Consider the following 22,557-nt stretch of genomic DNA (forward strand, 5'->3'; position numbering starts at 1 on the left):
CAGCGTGTCCTCGTCGTGTGGGGTCGGCTGGCGGGGTCCCGCATAACAGGGGGGATTCCTATGCAGGTGTGTGTATGATTGGTGAGGAGCACTCATACTTATGAGGAGCAGCCGACCTGTCAGTGGAAGAGCGCCCCCGACCAGTGAGGAGCAGCAGAGCGCCCCCGACCAGTGAGGAGCAGCAGAGTGCCCCCGACCAGTGAGGAGCAGCAGAGTGCCCCCGACCAGTGAGGAGCAGCAGAGCGCCCCCGACCAGTGAGGAGCAGCAGAGTGCCCCCAACCTGTGAGGAGCAGCAGAGCGCCCCCAACCTGTGAGGAGCAGCAGAGTGCCCCCGACCAGTGAGGAGCAGCAGAGCGCCCCCGACCAGTGAGGAGCAGCAGAGTGCCCCCGACCAGTGAGGAGCAGCAGAGTGCCCCCGACCAGTGAGGAGCAGCAGAGCACCGCCTACCTGTGAGGAGCAGCAGAGTGCCCCCGACCAGTGAGGAGCAGCAGAGTGCCCCCAACCTGTGAGGAGCAGCAGAGTGCCCCCAACCTGTGAGGAGCAGCAGAGTGCCCCCGACCAGTGAGGAGCAGCAGAGCGCCCCGACCAGTGAAGAGCAGCAGAGCGCCCCCAACCTGTGAGGAGCGGCAGAGCGCCCCCGACCAGTGAGGAGCAGCAGAGCGCCCCCAACCTGTGAGGAGCAGCAGAGCGCCCCCAACCTGTGAGGAGCAGCAGAGTGACCCCTACCTGTGAGGAGTGGTAGAGTGCCCCCGACCTGTGAGGAGTGGTAGAGTGCCCCCGACCATTGAGGAGCGGCAGAGTGCCCCCAACCTGTGAGGAGCGGCAGAGTGCCCCCGACCAGTGAGGAGCAGCAGAGCGCCCCCAACCTGTGAGGAGTGGTAGAGTGCCCCCGACCAGTGAGGAGCAGCAGAGTGCCCCCGACCAGTGAGGAGCGGTAGAGCGCCCCCAACCTGTGAGGAGCAGCAGAGCGCCCCCGACCAGTGAGGAGCAGCAGAGTGCCCCCGACCAGTGAGGAGCAGCAGAGCGCCCCCGACCAGTGAGGAGCAGCAGAGTGCCCCCGACCAGTGAGGAGCAGCAGAGTGCCCCCGACCAGTGAGGAGCAGCAGAGCGCCCCCGACCAGTGAGGAGCAGCAGAGTGCCCCCGACCAGTGAGGAGCAGCAGAGCGCCCCCGACCAGTGAGGAGCAGCAGAGTGCCCCCGACCAGTGAGGAGCAGCAGAGCGCCCCCGACCAGTGAGGAGCAGCAGAGTGCCCCCTACCAGTGAGGAGCAGCAGAGTGCCCCCGACCAGTGAGGAGCGGCAGAGTGCCCCAACCTGTGAGGAGTGGTAGAGCGCCCCCAACCTGTGAGGAGCGGCAGAGTGCCCCCGACCAGTGAGGAGCAGCAGAGCGCCCCCGACCAGTGAGGAGCAGCAGAGCGCCCCCGACCAGTGAGGAGCAGCAGAGCGCCCCCGACCAGTGAGGAGCAGCAGAGTGCCCCCGACCAGTGAGGAGCGGCAGAGCGCCCCGACCAGTGAGGAGTGGTAGAGTGCCCCCAACCTGTGAGGAGCAGCAGAGCGCCCCGACCAGTGAGGAGTGGTAGAGCGCCCCCAACCTGTGAGGAGCGGCAGAGTGCCCCCGACCAGTGAGGAGCAGCAGAGCGCCCCCGACCAGTGAGGAGCAGCAGAGCGCCCCCGACCAGTGAGGAGCAGCAGAGCGCCCCCGACCAGTGAGGAGCAGCAGAGTGCCCCCGACCAGTGAGGAGCAGCAGAGTGCCCCCGACCAGTGAGGAGCAGCAGAGTGCCCCCGACCAGTGAGGAGCAGCAGAGCGCCCCCGACCAGTGAGGAGCAGCAGAGTGCCCCCGACCAGTGAGGAGCAGCAGAGCGCCCCCGACCAGTGAGGAGCAGCAGAGTGCCCCCGACCAGTGAGGAGCAGCAGAGCGCCCCCGACCAGTGAGGAGCAGCAGAGTGCCCCCTACCAGTGAGGAGCAGCAGAGTGCCCCCGACCAGTGAGGAGCGGCAGAGTGCCCCAACCTGTGAGGAGTGGTAGAGCGCCCCCAACCTGTGAGGAGCGGCAGAGTGCCCCCGACCAGTGAGGAGCAGCAGAGCGCCCCCGACCAGTGAGGAGCAGCAGAGCGCCCCCGACCAGTGAGGAGCAGCAGAGCGCCCCCGACCAGTGAGGAGCAGCAGAGTGCCCCCGACCAGTGAGGAGCGGCAGAGCGCCCCGACCAGTGAGGAGTGGTAGAGTGCCCCCAACCTGTGAGGAGCAGCAGAGCACCCCGACCAGTGAGGAGTGGTAGAGCGCCCCCAACCTGTGAGGAGCAGCAGAGCGCCCCCAACCTGTGAAGAGCAGCAGAGCGCCCCCGACCTGTGAAGAGCGGCAGAGCGCCCCCGACCTGTGAGGAGTGGTAGAGTGCCCCCGACCATTGAGGAGCGGCAGAGCGCCCCCAACCTGTGAGGAGCGGCAGAGCGCCCCCGACCAGTGAGGAGCAGCAGAGCGCCCCCAACCTGTGAGGAGCAGCAGAGCGCCCCCAACCTGTGAGGAGCAGCAGAGTGCCCCCTACCTGTGAGGAGTGGTAGAGTGCCCCCGACCTGTGAGGAGTGGTAGAGTGCCCCCGACCATTGAGGAGCGGCAGAGTGCCCCCAACCTGTGAGGAGCGGCAGAGTGCCCCCGACCAGTGAGGAGCAGCAGAGCGCCCCCAACCTGTGAGGAGTGGTAGAGTGCCCCCGACCAGTGAGGAGCAGCAGAGTGCCCCCGACCAGTGAGGAGCAGCAGAGCGCCCCCAACCTGTGAGGAGCGGTAGAGTGCCCCCGACCAGTGAGGAGCAGCAGAGCGCCCCCAACCTGTGAGGAGCAGTAGAGCACCCCCAACCTGTGAGGAGTGGTAGAGTGCCCCCGACCTGTGAGGAGTGGTAGAGTGCCCCCGACCTGTGAGGAGTGGTAGAGCGCCCCCAACCTGTGAGGAGTGGCAGAGTGCCCCCGAACAGTGAGGAGCAGCAGAGTGCCCCAACCTGTGAGGAGCGGCAGAGTGCCCCCAACCTGTAAGGAGTGGTAGAGTGCCCCCAACCTGTGAGGAGCGGCAGAGTGCCCCCGACCAGTGAGGAGCGGCAGAGTGCCCCCAACCTGTAAGGAGTGGTAGAGTGCCCCCAACCTGTGAGGAGCGGCAGAGCGCCCCCAACCTGTGAGGAGCGGCAGAGTGCCCCCAACCTGTGAGGAGCGGCAGAGCGCCCCCGACCAGTGAGGAGCAGCAGAGTGCCCCCAACCTGTGAGGAGCGGCAGAGTGCCCCAACCTGTAAGGAGTGGCAGAGTGCCCCAACCTGTGAGGAGCGGCAGAGTGCCCCCGACCAGTGAGGAGCGGCAGAGCACCCCGACCAGTGAGAAGCGGCAGAGTGCCCCCAACCTGTGAGGAGTGGTAGAGTGCCCCCGACCAGTGAGGAGCGGCAGAGTGCCCCAACCTGTGAGGAGCGGCAGAGCACCCCGACCAGTGAGGAGCGGCAGAGTGCCCCGACCTGTAAGGAGTGGTAGAGTGCCCCCAACCTGTGAGGAGTGGTAGAGTGCCCCCGACCAGTGAGGAGCGGCAGAGTGCCCCCTACCAGTGAGGAGCGGCAAAGCGCCCCCGACCTGTAAGGAGTGATAGAGTGCCCCCGACCAGTGAGGAGCAGCAGAGTGCCCCAGACCAGTGAGGAGCGGTAGAGTGCCCCCAACCTGTGAGGAGCGGTAGAGTGCCCCCTACCAGTGAGGAGTGGCAGAGCGCCCCCAACCTGTAAGGAGCAGCAGTGCACCCCAACCTGTGAGGAGCAGCACAGTGCCCCCGACCAGTGAAGAGCGGCAGAGTGCCCCCGACCAGTGAGGAGCGGCAGAGTGCCCCAACCTGTGAGGAGCGGCAGAGTGCCCCCAACCTGTGAGGAGCGGCAGAGTGCCCCAACCTGTGAGGAGCGGCAGAGTGCCCCCGACCAGTGAGGAGCGGCAGAGTGCCCCAACCTGTGAGGAGCGGCAGAGTGCCCCCGACCAGTGAGGAGCGGCAGAGTGCCCCCGACCAGTGAGGAGCGGCAGAGCGCCCCCAACCTGTAAGGAGTGGTAGAGTGCCCCCGACCAGTGAGGAGCGGCAGAGCGCCCCCAACCTGTAAGGAGTGGTAGAGTGCCCCCGACCAGTGAGGAGCGGCAGAGTGCCCCAGACCAGAGAGGAGCGGTAGAGTGTCCCCAACCTGTGAGGAGTGGTAGAGTGCCCCCGACCAGTGAGGAGCGGCAGAGTGCCCCCGACCAGTGAGGAGCGACAGAGCGCCCCCGACCAGTGAGGAGCGGCAGAGCGCCCCCGACCTGTAAGGAGTGGTAGAGTGCCCCCGACCAGTGAGGAGCGGCAGAGTGCCCCAGACCAGTGAGGAGCGGTAGAGTGCCCCCAACCTGTGAGGAGCGGTAGAGTGCCCCCGACCAGTGAGGAGCGGCAGAGTGCCCCCGACCTGTGAGGAGCGGCAGAGCGCCCCAGACCTGTAAGGAGTGGTAGAGTGCCCGCTACCAGTGAGGAGCGGCAGAGTGCCCCCGACCAGTGAGGAGCAGCAGAGCGCCCCCGACCTATAAGGAGTGGTAGAGTGCCCCCAACCTCTGAGGAGTCGCAGAGTGCCCCCGACCAGTGAGGAGCGGCGGAGTGCCCCCGACCAGTGAGGAGCGGCGGAGTGCCCCCGACCAGTGAGGAGCGGCGGAGTGCCCCCGACCAGTGAGGAGCGGCAGAGTGCCCCCGACCAGTGAGGAGCAGCAGAGCGCCCCCAACCTGTAAGGAGTGGTAGAGTGCCCCCAACCTGTGAGGAGTGGTAGAGTGCCCCCGACCAGTGAGGAGCAGCAGAGCTCCCCCAACCTGTAAGGAGTGGTAGAGTGCCCCCAACCTGTGAGGAATGGTAGAGTGCCCCCGACCAGTGAGGAGCGGCAACGTGCCCCCGACCAGTGAGGAGCAGCAGAGCGCCCCCAACCTGGAAGGAGTGGTAGAGTGCCCCCAACCTGTGAGGAGTGGTAGAGTGCCCCCGACCAGTGAGGAGCGGCAGAGTGCCCCCGACCAGTGAGGAGCAGCAGAGTGCCCCCGACCAGTGAGGAGCGGCGGAGTGCCCCCGACCAGTGAGGAGCGGCAGAGTGCCCCCGACCAGTGAGGAGCGGCAAAGTGCCCCCGACCAGTGAGGAGCAGCAGAGCGCCCCAACCTGTGAGGAACGGCAGAGCACCCCAACCTGTGAGGAGTGGCACAGCGCCCCATACCTAAGAGGAGTGGTAGAGTGCCCCCTACCTGTCAGTGGAAGAGTGCCCCCAACCTGTGAAGCGCAGCAGAGTGCCCCCAACCTGTGAGGAGCAGCAGAGCACCCCAACCTGTGAGGAGTGGTAGAGTGCCCCCAACCTGTGAGGAGCAGCAGAGCACCCCACCCTGTGAGAAGTGGCACAGCGCCCCATATCTAAGAGGAGTGGTAGAGTGCCTCCAACCTGTGAGGAGCAGCAGAGCGCCCCCTACCTGTCAGTGGAAGAGTGCCCCCGACCAGTGAGGAGCGGCAGAGTGCCCACAACCTGTGAGGAGCAGCAGAGCGCCCCCAACCTGTAAGGAGTGGTAGAGTGCCCCCAACCTGTGAGGAGTGGTAGAGTGCCCCCGACCAGTGAGGAGTGGCAGAGTGCCCCCGACCAGTGAGGAGTGGTAGAGAGCCCCCTACCTGTGAGGAGTGGTAGAGAGCCCCCTACCTGTGAGGAGTGGCACAGTGCCCCATACCTAAGAGGAGTGGTAGAGTGCCCCCGACAAGTGAGGAGCGGCAGAGTGCCCCCAACCTGTGAGGAGCAGCAGAGCGCCCCAACCTGTGAGGAGTGGCACAGTGCCCCATACCTAAGAGGAGTGGTAGAGTGCCCCCAACCTGTGAGGAGCAGCAGAGCGCCCCAACCTGTGAGGAGTGTAAGAGCGCCCCCGACCAGTGAGGAGCGGCAGAGTGCCCCCGACCAGTAAGGAACGGCAGAGCGCCCCTGACCTGTGAGGAGTGGCACAGTGCCCCATACCTAAGAGGAGTGGTAGAGTGCCCCCAACCTGTAAGGAGCAGCAGAGCCCCCCAACCTGTGAGGAGTGTAAGAGCGCCCCCGACCAGTGAGGAGCGGCAGAGTGCCCCCGACCAGTAAGGAACGGCAGAGCGCCCCTGACCTGTGAGGAGTGGCACAGTGCCCCATACCTAAGAGGAGTGGTAGAGTGCCCCCTACCTGTGAGGAGCGGCAGAGCGGCAGAGCACCCCAACCTGTGAGGAGTGTAAGAGCACCCCCGACCAGTGAGGAGCGGCAGAGTGCCCCCTGTCACGATAATGTGAATATGCCATGTTTGAGTCTGGCTAACTTTACAGAACACATGCTGCGGGCCATTTTGACCCCCACTCTCTTCTCTCACTCTGCCTGCTTGTTTGTGTGTGGAAAATAATGTTTATTGCCCCCTACAAATGGCAGTCTCCAGGAAATCTGATCATTTCATCCCTCCTCCCATCTAGTACCAGCTAAAACTGGTATAGCGCCCTTCTACACGGCAGGGATTTCTTTGTTCTATTATAGTGATATATTGGGCCACCGATTTGGGCTAGAAATATAAGGAGTAACATAGTAACATAGTAACATAGTTAGTAAGGCCGAAAAAAGACATTTGTCCATCCAGTTCAGCCTATATTCCATCATAATAAATCCCCAGATCTACGTCCTTCTACAGAACCTAATAATTGTATGATACAATATTGTTCTGCTCCAGGAAGACATCCAGGCCTCTCTTGAACCCCTCGACTGAGTTCGCCATCACCACCTCCTCAGACAAGCAATTCCAGATTCTCACTGCCCTAACAGTAAAGAATCCTCTTCTAAGTTGGTGGAAAAACCTTCTCTCCTCCAGACGCAAAGAATGCCCCCTTGTGCCCGTCACCTTCCTTGGTATAAACAGATCCTCAGCAAGATATTTGTATTGTCCCCTTATATACTTATACATGGTTATTAGATCGCCCCTCAGTCGTCTTTTTTCTAGACTAAATAATCCTAATTTCGCTAATCTATCTGGGTATTGTAGTTCTCCCATCCCCTTTATTAATTTTGTTGCCCTCTTTTGTACTCTCTCTAGTTCCATTATATCCTTCCTGAGCACCGGTGCCCAAAACTGGACACAGTACTCCATGTGCGGTCTAACTAGGGATTTGTACAGAGGCAGTATAATGCTCTCATCATGTGTATCCAGACCTCTTTTAATGCACCCCATGATCCTGTTTGCCTTGGCAGCTGCTGCCTGGCACTGGCTGCTCCAGTAAGTTTATCATTAACTAGGATCCCCAAGTCCTTCTCCCTGTCAGATTTACCCAGTGGTTTCCCGTTCAGTGTGTAATGGTGATATTGATTCCCTCTTCCCATGTGTATAACCTTACATTTATCATTGTTAAACCTCATCTGCCACCTTTCAGCCCAAGTTTCCAACTTATCCAGATCCATCTGTAGCAGAATACTATCTTCTCTTGTATTAACTGCTTTACATAGTTTTGTATCATCTGCAAATATCGATATTTTAATGTGTAAACCTTCTACCAGATCATTAATGAATATGTTGAAGAGAACAGGTCCCAATACTGACCCCTGCGGTACCCCACTGGTCACAGCGACCCAGTTAGAGACTATACCATTTATAACCACCCTCTGCTTTCTATCACTAAGCCAGTTACTAACCCATTTACACACATTTTCCCCCAGACCAAGCATTCTCATTTTGTGTACCAACCTCTTGTGCGGCACGGTATCAAACGCTTTGGAAAAATCGAGATATACCACGTCCAATGACTCACCGTGGTCCAGCCTATAGCTTACCTCTTCATAAAAACTGATTAGATTGGTTTGACAGGAGCGATTTCTCATAAACCCATGCTGATATGGAGTTAAACAGTTATTCTCATTGAGATAATCCAGAATAACATCCCTCAGAAACCCTTCAAATATTTTACCAACAATAGAGGTTAGACTTACTGGCCTATAATTTCCAGGTTCACTTTTAGAGCCCTTTTTGAATATTGGCACCACATTTGCTATGCGCCAGTCCTGCGGAACAGACCCTGTCGCTATAGAGTCCCTAAAAATAAGAAATAATGGTTTATCTATTACATTACTTAGTTCTCTTAGTACTCGTGGGTGTATGCCATCCGGACCCGGAGATTTATCTATTTTAATCTTATTTAGCCGGTTTCGCACCTCTTCTTGGGTTAGATTGGTGACCCTTAATATAGGGTTTTCATTGTTTCTTGGGATTTCACCTAGCATTTCATTTTCCACCGTGAATACCGTGGAGAAGAAGGTGTTTAATGTGTTAGCTTTTTCCTCGTCATCTACAACCATTCTTTCCTCACTATTTTTTAAGGGGCCTACATTTTCAGTTTTTATTCTTTTACTATTGATATAGTTGAAGAACAGTTTGGGATTAGTTTTACTCTCCTTAGCAATGTGCTTCTCTGTTTCCTTTTTGGCAGCTTTAATTAGTTTTTTAGATAAAGTATTTTTCTCCCTATAGTTTTTTAGAGCTTCAATGGTGCCATCCTGCTTTAGTAGTGCAAATGCTTTCTTTTTACTATTAATTGCCTGTCTTACTTCTTTGTTTAGCCACATTGGGTTTTTCCTATTTCTAGTCCTTTTATTCCCACAAGGTATAAACCGCTTACACTGCCTATTTAGGATGTTCTTAAACATTTCCCATTTATTATCTGTATTCTCATTTCTGAGGATATTGTCCCAGTCTACCAGATTAAGGGCATCTCTAAGCTGGTCAAACTTTGCCTTCCTAAAGTTCAGTGTTTTTGTGACTCCCTGACAAGTCCCCCTAGTGAAAGACAGGTGAAACTGTACAATATTGTGGTCGCTATTTCCTAAATGCCCGACCACCTGCAGATTTGTTATTCTGTCAGGTCTATTAGATAGTATTAGGTCTAAAAGTGCTGCTCCTCTGGTTGGATTCTGCACCAATTGTGAAAGATAATTTTTCTTGGTTATTAGCAGAAACCTGTTGCCTTTATGGGTTTCACAGGTTTCTGTTTCCCAGTTAATATCCGGGTAGTTAAAGTCCCCCATAACCAGGACCTCATTATGGGTTGCAGCTTCATCTATCTGCTTTAGAAGTAGACTTTCCATGCTTTCTGTTATATTTGGGGGTTTGTAACAGACCCCAATGAGAATTTTGTTACCATTTTTCCCTCCATGAATTTCAACCCATATGGACTCGACATCCTCATTTCCTTCGCTAATATCCTCCCTTAAAGTGGACTTTAGACAAGACTTTACATAGAGACAAACCCCTCCTCCTCTCCGATTTTTACGATCCTTTCTAAACAGACTGTAACCCTGTAAGTTAACTGCCCAGTCATAGCTTTCATCTAACCATGTCTCGGTTATTCCCACTATGTCAAAGTTACCTGTAGATATTTCTGCTTCTAGTTCTTCCATCTTGTTTGTCAGGCTTCTGGCGTTTGCGAGCATGCAGTTTAGAGGATTTTGTTTTGTTCCAATCTCCTCACTGTGGATTGTTTTAGAAATGTTCTTACCTCCCATCTGAGTATGTTTTCCTGGGTCGTCTTTGTTCGAGTCTAATGTTTTTCTTCCCGTCCCCTCTTCTTCTAGTTTAACGCCCTCCTGATGAGTGTAGCGAGTCTTCTGGCGAATGTGTGTTTCCCAGGTTTGTTGAGGTGTAGTCCGTCTCTGGCGAGGAGTCCATCATACCAGTAATTCACACCGTGGATTAGTAACATAGTTAGTAAGGCCGAAAAAAGACATTTGTCCATCCAGTTCAGCCTATATTCCATCATAATAAATCCCCAGATCTACGTCCTTCTACAGAACCTAATAATTGTATGATACAATATTGTTCTGCTCCAGGAAGACATCCAGGCCTCTCTTGAACCCCTCGACTGAGTTCGCCATCACCACCTCCTCAGGCAAGCAAATAAACAATACAACATGAAACAAGCAGATTAAACTGACGAGGATGGGCTTCGAACCCATGCATGCAGAGCACAATGGATTAGCAGTCCATCGCCTTAACCACTCGGCCACCTCGTCTACATTCGGCCACCTCGTCTACATATACGACATATTACGAATGTCCATCGGTAGATCTGTCAATCACTGTAACCGCTAGCAGCTAAACGCAATGAGTGCAAAGTGCAGATTTCTCCTAAACAGAGTGGAACAGCTAGCCCGAGTTTAGACTCATTAGAAAGCTAATTTCAGTATAAGATGAGTGATGGGTGTGCCGTTATTCTGCTAGGTTCTCAAGCACATTTATGAGTATTATAAGTTTTCGTAGCAATATGTGCACCCTGGCAGCTAGGGGAGGGTGCAGGTAAACCAGCCCCTTCAGTGATGTCACAAGCCTACAGATATAAGTTACTGCACTCGGCCCAGTCTTCAATCTTGCCTGAGAAGCTGTTGCACCAGGACCCTCTGATGAATTGGGACGTCTGGCTCCTCCCACCAGCATGGTTGGCCTTTAATGATCTAAGCAGAATGTGAGTGTTTATCTTCTTTAATCCCTTTTTTATGTAATTGCTTTGTACATACTACTTGTCTCATATTGTAAAATCTTTTTATACCTTCTGTAAACACTGCCTACCTTTTGGAGTATAAAATTACTAGTTGTCTCTCTATGCTCTATAATGAATTTTTCACGTACCTGAAGTTAATTGCGCTACTAATTGCTACTACTAATTTGGGTTGGCTTCGGACCCCTCTAGTGAGAAATCGGAGCTGGTGCCAGCGAAGTGTGTTCTGGGCTAGGCAGGTGAGCTGGCAGCGATGAAACGGGTTTTATAAGCTATTGTCTGGCTGCGGCCTGAGCATTTATAATTCCCTCGCTGCAGCATGCCTGCTAGCCTGTCCACAATGAAGCGGACAGTCCAGCGACTAATTATCCCAGGTGTAGTTCCCTGACTGACCTGAGGGTAAGGGGGCGCCGGAGAGCTGCAAGTTCTTATGTGGGATATACATAACTCCCTGCAGTTCGTGATATTGTAGCAGCAGTGGGATAACTAAAATAAGCCCCTGCGGTAAATTAATACGTCGATAGCCTTGTTTGTGTTTTCATCACATTGTAGCAGTGGAGGGATAACTAAGATAAGCCCCCTACACATGTGATAGCCGTGAGCTGGCTTTTCGTGACACCCCATACCTGTGAGGAGTGGCACAGCGCCCCCTACCTGTGAGGAGCGGCACAGCGCCCCCTACCTGTGAGGAGCAGCAGAGCGCCCCCTACCTGTGAGGAGCAGCAGAGCGCCCCCTACCTGTGAGGAGCAGCAGAACGCCCCCTACCTGTGAGGAGCAGCAGAGTGACCCCTACCTGTGAGGAGCGGCAGAGCGCCCCCTACCTGTGAGGAGCAGCAGAGTGACCCCTACCTGTGAGGAGCAGCAGAGTGACCCCTACCTGTGAGGAGCAGCACAGCACCCCCTACCTGTGAGGAGCGGCAGAGCGCCCCCTACCTGTGAGGAGCGGCACAGCGCCCCCTACCTGTGAGGAGCAGCACAGCACCCCCTACCTGTGAGGAGCGGCAGAGCGCCCCCTACCTGTGAGGAGCAGCAGAGCGCCCCCTACCTGTGAGGAGCGGCACAGCGCCCCCTACCTGTGAGGAGCAGCAGAGCGCCCCCTACCTGTGAGGAGCAGCAGAACGCCCCCTACCTGTGAGGAGCAGCACAGCACCCCCTACCTGTGAGGAGCGGCACAGCGCCCCCTACCTGTGAGGAGCAGCAGAGCGCCCCCTACCTGTGAGGAGCAGCAGAGCGCCCCCTACCTGTGAGGAGCAGCAGAGCGCCCCCTACCTGTGAGGAGCAGCAGAGCGCCCCCTACCTGTGAGGAGCAGCACAGCACCGCCTACCTGTGAGGAGCAGCACAGCGCCCCCTACCTGTGAGGAGCAGCACAGCGCCCCCTACCTGTGAGGAGCAGCAGAACGCCCCCTACCTGTGAGGAGCAGCACAGCACCGCCTACCTGTGAGGAGCAGCACAGCGCCCCCTACCTGTGAGGAGCAGCACAGCGCCCCCTACTTGTGAGGAGCGGCAGAGCGCCCCCTACCTGTGAGGAGCAGCAGAGCGCCCCCTACCTGTGAGGAGCAGCAGAGCGCCCCCTACCTGTGAGGAGCAGCACAGCACCGCCTACCTGTGAGGAGCAGCACAGCGCCCCCTACCTGTGAGGAGCAGCACAGCGCCCCCTACCTGTGAGGAGCAGCAGAACGCCCCCTACCTGTGAGGAGCAGCACAGCACCGCCTACCTGTGAGGAGCAGCACAGCGCCCCCTACCTGTGAGGAGCAGCACAGCGCCCCCTACTTGTGAGGAGCGGCAGAGCGCCCCCTACCTGTGAGGAGCGGCAGAGCGCCCCCTACCTGTGAGGAGCAGCAGAGCGCCCCCTACCTGTGAGGAGCAGCAGAGCGCCCCCAACCTGTGGGGCTGATACTTTGTGTCTGCAGCGCATTGGCATATAATCAGCTCCATGTTACCCTCCATACACAGGGCGGCTGCATATGGTCTTCGGGGTTTGGAGCTGCACAATATGTCACTCAGCTGATCAAAGATAAAAATGATTGGGATGTAAACCCCCATAACACTGATAGCACCCACCCTCCCCGTGACCCGAAATTGCTCTGCGAGTGTCCTGTGCAGTGGTCTCAGTTAATCTGTAATTTTGGCACATTCCACAGTTGATGGATCGGGGGCGCACATTCTAGGAAAGAAATGTTTATTATAATCTCACTATGGGGGAATAATAATGGATCGTGTGTAGAGCGGCGGTGTCATGGTGGTCTGCACCCGAGGTGGTCCAGGAACCATACACAACATCTCCGGGATCCTGCGGTTCTCGGGCATCTGATCAGCGGTGACCCCGATCTGTGGCCCTTCTTACACAGATATAAGAATCTCAGAACAAATCCTGAGTTAACCCTCGCATCATCAAACAGCCCCCTCCCCCGACACCTCCGCCGACATGGTGGGATAATAACATTCAGTACATTTATCTGCAGAGCCCCCAGCGTCCGCAGTCAGTCTGATTGGGGTCTCACAGCCTTTTTTCATGGGTTTGCAGCTCCGAGAGCTGATCCAGGGGGGATCCTGCCGGCTCCACTCCTAGGGTCTCCGCACAGATGGATCGGGTCAGTCTTCGGTACAAGTTGTCAAGCACGTGATGGCGGCCATTGGCCGTCAGATGAGGCTAGTCATTGGGGTGGAGCTCTTCCTGGCCTCTCGCTGGCTGCTCCGGCTGAGCTGCACCACCTGCGTCAGGACGCTGCCGCTATTACTCACCGTCGAGTGCTTGTTCTGCCGCAACCAGAAGTGTTTCCTCAGGTGATATCTGCGCCATTTCCTCTGGATCTCAAACTGCACCTGGAGAAACAGAACCAGAACTCGGGTCAAAAGCTGCGACATATTGCAACATGTTGTGACATAATAGGACAGCGCTGATACACAGCGATGGGGCAATACACCATGACGGGGGCGATACACCCCGATGGGGTCATTACACCATGACGGGGGTGATACCCAAGGGCGAGGGCGATACATCGTGACGGGGTGATACATCAGGAAGTGATACATGTGACTGTTAAATATCCCACCACGCTGCCACCAGTATGTCACGAATCCCACCAGGATCCCACCAATTGGTCACGGGGAGGATACCTTTATCATCCCCACAAATCACACCAATTTGTCACAAACCGGGGTTGTTTGGTTGCCCCTGGTTCCTTCTGAAGGGGATTTATCTATATCCCACTTCCGGTTTGTAACTTGCAGCTCTCTGGTGCCCCCCTTACACTCAGGTCAGTCAGGGTACTGCACCTAGGGTAATTAGTCGCTAGAAAGGCTACCTGCTATGCACTGGCTATTGGGAACGCTGCAGCGAGGGCAATATAACTATTCCCACACAGGCGGGAACAATAATTATCAACACCGCCGGTCGCTGCAAAGACGCCCAATTACACAGGATGCTGCCACCAGCTCCGATTCTCTTAATTGTTAACAGATCCGTAGCCAACCCAAATCAGTAGCGTAATTCACCTCAGAGGACGCGACAGTTCATTATAGAGCATGGAGCGACAAGCTAGTAATTATATATTTTACGCCAAAAAAGGTAGGCAGTATTTACAAATATAAAAGATATTATAATGAAGACAAATCATATGTACAAAACAATTACAAATAAAATGGGATTAAAATTGAAAAGAACACTTACAGGTCATTATATCATTGCATCATCATGGCTGGCCATGTGCTGGGGGGGAAGGGTGAGCGTATATCCAGAACCATTGCACCCCTCTGTATAGCAGCTAGACCCTGGACAAAAGACACTGAAATGCCTGCTTCACACAGTTATTCCTAGCCTAAAATCCAAAGCCCTCCCCCTATGGTGACCTCACTCAGAGGCTGAAACCTCCCCTTTACTCAGCATTATGAAAACTATTTTTATGCCTAGCTCGCTGTATAAGTCTCGTATACGAAATACACGATGATCAGAACGTGCCCCACACTGTAAACACAGAGTAATTACCTGAACCGCTTACGGAGGAATCCGCACTTTGCACTCATTGCGTTGAGCTGCTAGCGGTTTCAGTGAGTGATAGATCTATCGATGGACATCCGGAATATATGATTCTTATATCTCTAGCCCAAATTGATGCCTCTATATATAACTTTAATAGAACACTAGTAGCTGATGGTTTCTATATACCAGTTTCAACCAGTACCAGTTGGGATGGGGAATGAGTAGGGTAGGAAGACTTGTCTGCTGCAACTAAAAGCCATAAAACTTCTTCAGTGATTCCAGTGAGGGTTGCTAGCACACTGGGCTCACATTACAGTATATAGCACCAGGGGAGGGAGGGGTGGCTTAGAATTGCAGCCTTGCTAACAGGCAGAGAAAAGAAGGGGGGGGGTTGAATCTGGAGCAGGTGTCTGTGCCATGGTACCTTCTAGAACTAAACTCACATTATGGCATTTTTACATTATCGTGACAGTGACGGGGAAGGGGGTGATACATCATGGCAGGGGCGACACCCGGGAGCGATACACCGTGATGAGGGTGATACATGGTGATGGGGAAGGGGGTGATACATCATGACAGGGGCGACACCATGGAGCGATACACCGTGATGGGGGGTGATACCCAGGGGCAGGGGCGATACATCAGGAAGTGATACATGGTGACGGGGAGGAGGGTGATGGCAATACTCTGTGGCATAGGGGCATACAATGTGTCATGATTTGCAATAGTGCAGGATGTTGCGATTTTTCCTAGAGGTAAACTTCACTGCTCCATCAGACACCCTGATTGGCGCTATTTCTGAAGCTTTCATCCATTCTCTGCACTGGAGGCCGGGGACTGTCCTGAGGACAGTGGTCAGGATTACTCACCTCACCATTCAGGAAGCAGTACAGGACGGCAACCACAAAACCCTGTAAGAAAGTGAATAAAATCACCGACCAGAAGACCACGATGTGTGAGACCCCGCTCCTCCACCTGCACAGAACCCCCACAAGGAGGCCATGTCTCTACCGCCAGGAGAAGCCCCCGAGAACATTCACTTAGGCTGAGTGCACACGTTGAGTACATGGGTGCACAAATTTCTGCATCTCTTGGATGAAAAACGCAGCTGCTAAAACATTTTCCCCTGCGCTCTTCATTGATTGGAGAGGCAGAGAATTGACGCTGCACCAAATCTGCAGTCAGAACCACTCACTGTGTGCATGAGACGTCAGGCTGCTCACTCACTCTGCTGACATAAGGATTGCTTCAGGTTTCACTAGCAAATCTGCAACGTGTGCACAAGCCCTTAGGGTCAGCAGTAATAAAATGAGGGTCCGTGCCCACCTTCAGGATTTGCTGCGCATTTATGCAACATGAAAACTGCAGCGGCCAGACGTTACACACAATGGATTTCTAGAGATCCCATGTCCACTGTGCATCTATGTGTGGATCACCCGCGGACACTGACATGTGGCGCGTCTTTCAGGACCGCAGCATGTAAATTTCTCTTGTGGGTACGCATTTTGGATTTTCCCCATAGACTTGCAGTAATGAGGAAAATTTGCATATGAAAAAAACGTAAATCCTAATTTGCATAATAAGTGCAGAAATGGTGCGGACATTCTGCAGCATCCAAACCGCAGCAAATCTTGAAGGTGGGAACGTACCCTCTGGGGAACCACCACGGCTGCACCGTGTGGACAGCGCTGTGACCCCGCACACAGATGTGACCACCGAGCTTTACAATGGCTGCCGCCTGCACCGCAGTCACCTGGAAAGAACCGAGCGCCAGCTCAAAGGATAAGCGGATCTCCACAGTGCCGCTGCTCACATCTTCCGGGAAGAAGGCGAAGATGATGTAATGGACCCCAAAAAGCGGAATGAGAAGGAGCGTAGATCGGGCCAATCGCCTGCAGGGACAACATAATACATGAGCGCTCCGGGGGCCACCGATGCTGGGGGCCCATCCCACAAGATCTTCACAATGAGACCATCAACCGCAAAGTCAAAGTGCAAGTATTAATCATATCTGCTATTGGGCAAGTTGAGTGACAACAGATATGGCCGCCATGAAGGTGAAAGTCACAAGTATATATAACAATGACATTACTGTATAGGGGAGCACAGTCTACAGGACTGGCTGCACCTCCAAATGACATCACTATGCAGGGGAGGGGATTAGGCTACAGGACTGGCTGCACCTCCAAATGACATCACTATGCAGGGGAGGGGATTAGGTTACAGGACTGGCTGCACCTCCAAATGACATCACTATGCAGGGGAGTGAATTAGGTTACAGGACTGGCTGCACCTCCAAATGACATCACTATGCAGGGGAGGGGATTAGGTTACAGGACTGGCTGCACCTCCAAATGACATCACTATGCAGGGGAGGGGATTAGGTTACAGGACTGGCTGCACCTCCCGATGACATGACTATGCAGGGGAGGGGGTTAGGTTATAGGACTGGCTGCACCTCCCGATGACATCACTATGCAGGGGAGGGAATTAGGTTATAGGACTGGCTGCACCTCCCGATGACATCACTATGCAGGGGAGGGGATTAGGTTACAGGACTGGCTGCACCTCCCGATGATATGACTATGCAAGGGAGGGGATTAGGTTATAGGACTGGCTGCACCTCCCGATGACATGACTATGCAGAGGAGGGGATTAGAATACAGGACTGGCTGCACCTCCCGATGACATCACTATGCAGGGGAGGGGATTAGGCTACAGGACTGGCTGCACCTCCAAATGACATCACTATGCAGGGGAGGGGATTAGGTTACAGGACTGGCTGCACCTCCAAATGACATCACTATGCAGGGGAGTGAATTAGGCTACAGGACTGGCTGCACCTCCAAATGACATCACTATGCAGGGGAGGGGATTAGGTTACAGGACTGGCTGCACCTCCCGATGACATGACTATGCAGGGGAGGGGGTTAGGTTATAGGACTGGCTGCACCTCCCGATGACATCACTATGCAGGGGAGGGAATTAGGTTATAGGACTGGCTGCACCTCCCGATGACATCACTATGCAGGGGAGGGGATTAGGTTACAGGACTGGCTGCACCTCCCAATGATATGACTATGCAGGGGAGGGGATTAGGTTATAGGACTGGCTGCACCTCCCGATGACATCACTATGCAGGGGAGGGGATTAGGTTATAGGACTGGCTGCACCTCCCGATGACATCACTATGCAGAGGAGGGGATTAGGTTATAGGACTGGCTGCACCTCTCGATGACATCACTATGCAGGGGAGGGGATTAGGTTATAGGACTGGCTGCACCTCCAAATGACATCACTATGCAGGGGAGGGAATTAGGTTATAGGACTAGCTGCACCTCCAAATGACATCACTATGCAGGGGAGGGGATTAGGTTATAGGACTGGCTGCACCTCCCGATGACATCACTATGCAGGGAAGGGAATTAGGTTATAGGGCTGGCTGCACTGTTGTGAATTCTGTGGCTGAGTTCACTTCTGTGGTCACAAGTGGTATTGCAGTCTCTGGGCTTCCTCCCTCAGGTGTTTTGGTGAGCTCGTTGGCTGCCTTGCTATTTAGCTCCACCTGAGTCTGTCTTCCTTGCTCCTTGTCAATGTTCCAGTGTTGGATCTGAGCTACTGCGTCTTTCCTTGGGCCTGCTGCTCTGCTAGATAAGTGCTTCTAGTTTGTTTTCTGTTTTTTCTGTCCAGCTTGCTATTATCTTTTGCTGGAAGCTCTGAGAAGCAAAGGGGTGCACCGCCGTGCTGTTAGTTCGGCACGGTGGGTCTTTTTGCCCCTTTGCGTGGTTTTCGTTTTAGGGTTTTTTGTAGACTGCATAGTTCTCTTTGCTATCCTCGCTCTGTCTAGAATATCGGGCCTCACTTTGCTGAATCTATTTCATTCCTACGTTTGTCTTTTCATCTTGCTAACAGTCATTATATGTGGGGGGCTGCCTATTCCTTTGGGGTATTTCTCTGAGGTAAGTCAGGCTTGTATTTCTATCTTCAGGCTAGTCAGCTCCTCAGGCAGTGCCGAGTTGCATAGGTAGTGATAGGCGCAATCCACTGCTGCTTATAGTTGTGTGAGGATAGATCAGGTACTGCAGTCTACAGAGATTCCACGTCTCAGAGCTCGTCCTATTGTTTTTGGTTATTGCCAGATCTCTGTATGTGCGCTGATTACTGCACGCTGTGTTGCCTGATTGCCAGCCATAACAGTACAAGGAGCCACACCAATGATTCCCAATAGAGGGAAAAAAGAAATCCTGACATCATTTTTTTTTCTTAGCTCTGTCTTCAGTCTTTTTTTTCCCCTAGACATTAGAGTGCTTCAGGACACAGCTGTGGACATGGATATTCAGGCTCTGTGCTCCTCAATGGATAATCTCGTTGTAAATGTACAAAAGATTCAAGATACTATTGATCAGAAATCGATGCTAGAACCAAGAATTCCGATTCCTGATTTGTTTTTTGGTGACAGAACTAAGTTCCTGAGCTTCAGAAATAATTGTAAGCTATTTTTGGCCTTGAAACCTCATTCTTCTGGTAATCCTATTCAACAGGTTTTGATTATTATTTCTTTTTTGCGCGGCGACCCACAGGACTGGGCGTTTTCTCTTGCACCAGGAGATTCTGCATTGAGTAATGTTGATGCATTTTTCCAGGCGCTGGGATTGCTTTACGATGAGCCTAATTCAGTGGATCAGGCTGAGAAAAATCTGCTGGCTTTATGCCAGGGTCAGGATGATGTAGAAGTATATTGTCAGAAATTTAGGAAGTGGTCAGTACTCACTCTGTGGAATGAATCTGCACTAGCGGCTTTGTTCAGAAAGGGTCTCTCTGAAGCTCTTAAGGATGTAATGGTGGGATTTCCTATGCCTGCTGGTTTGAATGAGTCTATGTCCTTGGCCATTCAGATCGGTCGTCGCTTGCGCGAGCGTAAATCTGTGCACCATCTGGCGGTATTGTCTGAGAGTAAATCTGAGCCTATGCAGTGCGACAGGACTATGACTAAAGTAGAACGGCAAGAACACAGACGTCTGAACAGACTGTGTTTCTATTGTGGTGATTCTACTCATGCTATTTCTAATTGTCCTAAACGCACTAGGCGGTTCGATAGCTCTGCCGTTATTGGTACTGTACAGTCCAAATTCCTTTTGTCCATTACCTTAATGTGCTCTCTGTCATCGTATTCTGTCATGGCGTTTGTGGATTCAGGCGCTGCCCTGAATCTGATGGATTTGGATTATGCTAAACGTTGTGGATTTTTCTTGGAGCCTTTGCGGCGTCTTATTCCGTTGAGAGGAATTGATGCTACACCTTTGGCCAAGAATAAGCCTCAGTACTGGGCCCAGCTGACCATGTGCATGGCTCCTGCACATCAGGAAGTTATTCGCTTTCTGGTACTGCATAATTTGCATGATGTGGTCGTGTTGGGGTTGCCATGGCTACAAACCCATAATCCAGTATTGGATTGGAACTCTATGTCGGTAACCAGCTGGGGTTGTCAGGGAGTACATGGTGATGTTCCATTTTTGTCTATTTCGTCATCCATTCCTTCTGACATCCCAGAGTTCTTGTCGGACTTTCAGGATGTATTTGAAGAGTCCAAGTCTGATGCCCTACCTCCGCATAGGAATTGTGATTGTGCTATCGATTTGATTCCTGGTAGTAAATTCCCTAAGGGTCGTTTATTTAATTTGTCCGTACCTGAACACACCGCTATGCGCAGTTATGTGAAGGAGTCCCTGGAGAAGGGACATATTCGCCCATCGTCGTCACCATTGGGAGCAGGGTTCTTTTTTGTAGCCAAGAAGGATGGTTCGCTAAGACCGTGTATTGATTACCGCCTTCTTAATAAGATCACTGTTAAGTTTCAGTATCCCTTGCCATTGATTTCTGACTTGTTTGCTCGGATTAAGGGGGCTAGTTGGTTTACTAAGATTGATCTTCGTGGTGCGTATAATCTGGTGAGAATCAGGCAGGGAGATGAATGGAAAACGGCATTTAATACGCCCGAGGGTCATTTTGAGTATCTGGTGATGCCGTTCGGACTTGCCAATGCTCCATCTGTTTTTCAGTCTTTTATGCATGACATTTTCCGTGAGTATCTGGATAAATTCTTGATTGTTTACTTGGATGACATTTTGATCTTCTCAGATGATTGGGAGTCTCATGTGAAGCAAGTCAGAATGGTTTTCCAGGTACTGCGTGCTAATTCCTTGTTCGTGAAGGGATCAAAGTGTCTCTTCGGTGTGCAGAAAGTTTCATTTTTGGGGTTCATCTTTTCCCCTTCTACTATCGAGATGGATCCGGTTAAGGTTCAGGCCATCCAGGATTGGACTCAGCCGACATCTCTAAAAAGTCTGCAGAAATTCCTGGGCTTTGCTAATTTTTATCGTCGCTTCATCTGTAATTTTTCTAGCATTGCCAAACCATTGACCGATTTGACCAAGAAGGGTGCTGATTTGGTTAATTGGTCTTCTGCTGCTGTGGAAGCTTTTCAGGAGTTGAAGCGTCGTTTTTGTTCTGCCCCTGTGTTGTGTCAACCTGATGTTTCTCTTCCGTTCCAGGTCGAGGTTGATGCTTCTGAGATTGGTGCAGGGGCGGTTTTGTCACAGAGAGGTTCTGGTTGCTCAGTGTTCAAACCATGTGCTTTCTTTTCCAGGAAATTTTCTGCTGCTGAGCGTAATTATGATGTGGGCAACCGAGAGTTGCTGGCCATGAAGTGGGCATTCGAGGAGTGGCGTCATTGGCTTGAGGGTGCTAAGCATCGCGTGGTGGTTTTGACTGATCATAAGAACCTTACTTATCTTGAGTCTGCCAAGCGCTTGAATCCTAGACAGGCCCGTTGGTCGTTATTTTTTGCTCGTTTTGATTTTGTGATTTCATACCTTCCGGGCTCTAAAAATGTGAAGGCGGATGCTCTGTCTAGGAGTTTTGTGCCCGACTCTCCGGGGTTATCTGAGCCGGCGAGTATCCTCAAGGAAGGAGTCATTGTGTCTGCCATCTCCCCTGATTTGCGGAGAGTGTTGCAGAAATTTCAGGCTAATAAACCTGATCGTTGTCCGGCCGAGAAACTGTTCGTCCCTGATAGGTGGACTAGTAAAGTTATTTCTGAACTTCATTGTTCGGTGCTGGCCGGTCATCCAGGAATCTTTGGTACCAGGGAGTTGGTTGCTAGATCCTTCTGGTGGCCATCTCTGTCACGGGATGTGCGTGCTTTTGTGCAGTCCTGTGGAATTTGTGCTAGGGCTAAGCCCTGCTGTTCACGTGCCAGTGGGTTGCTTTTGCCCTTGCCGGTCCCGAAGAGGCCTTGGACACATATTTCGATGGATTTCATTTCTGACCTTCCCGTTTCTCAAAAAATGTCGGTCATTTGGGTGGTCTGTGATCGCTTTTCTAAAATGGTCCATCTGGTGCCCTTGGTTAAATTGCGTTCCTCCTCTGATTTGGTGCCTTTGTTCTTCCAGCATGTGGTTCGTTTACATGGCATTCCTGAGAATATTGTTTCTGACAGAGGTTCCCAGTTTGTCTCGAGGTTCTGGCGAGCCTTTTGTGGTAGGATGGGCATTGACCTATCTTTCTCCTCGGCCTTCCATCCTCAGACTAATGGCCAGACCGAACGAACCAATCAGACCTTGGAAACATATCTGAGATGTTTTGTTTCCGCTGACCAGGATGATTGGGTGTCATTTTTGCCGTTGGCTGAGTTCGCCCTTAATAATCGGGCCAGCTCGGCTACCTTGGTCTCTCCATTTTTCTGCAATTCTGGGTTCCATCCTCGTTTCTCTTCAGGACAGGTTGAGTCTTCGGACTGTCCTGGTGTGGATTCTGTGGTGGACAGGTTGCAGCAGATCTGGACTCAGGTAGTGGACAATTTGACCTTGTCCCAGGAGAAGGCTCAGCTTTTCGCTAATCGCAGACGCCGTGTGGGACCCCGACTTCGTGTTGGGGATCTGGTTTGGTTATCTTCTCGTCATATTCCTATGAAGGTTTCCTCTCCTAAATTTAAACCTCGTTTTATTGGTCCGTATAGGATTTCTGAGATTCTCAATCCGGTGTCTTTTCGTCTG

The 22,557-nt window shown here is 53.1% G+C and overlaps 1 protein-coding gene across 2 annotated transcripts in view; it reads right to left on the reverse strand.

The window, feature by feature from the left end:
• Positions 1–12,688: 12,688 nt before the first annotated feature.
• SCTR (secretin receptor) overlaps positions 12,689–22,557 on the reverse strand; it is a 177,221-nt gene continuing 167,352 nt past the window's right edge. Inside the window, exons 11-13 of one of the 2 annotated variants that reach the window (XM_069732563.1) lie at positions 16,257–16,395; positions 15,373–15,414; positions 12,689–13,347 (exon numbers count right to left, since the gene is read on the reverse strand). In XM_069732563.1, the coding sequence (XP_069588664.1) occupies positions 13,165–13,347; positions 15,373–15,414; positions 16,257–16,395 (364 nt within the window). In that variant the 3' untranslated portion in view covers positions 12,689–13,164. The remainder of the gene's footprint in view (positions 13,348–15,372; positions 15,415–16,256; positions 16,396–22,557) is intronic. The other variant, XM_069732564.1, reaches the window with a different exon arrangement.

Source organism: Ranitomeya imitator, chromosome 7, assembly GCF_032444005.1.
Source record: "Ranitomeya imitator isolate aRanImi1 chromosome 7, aRanImi1.pri, whole genome shotgun sequence".
In the NCBI taxonomy this organism is placed as follows: Eukaryota; Metazoa; Chordata; class Amphibia; order Anura; family Dendrobatidae; genus Ranitomeya; species Ranitomeya imitator.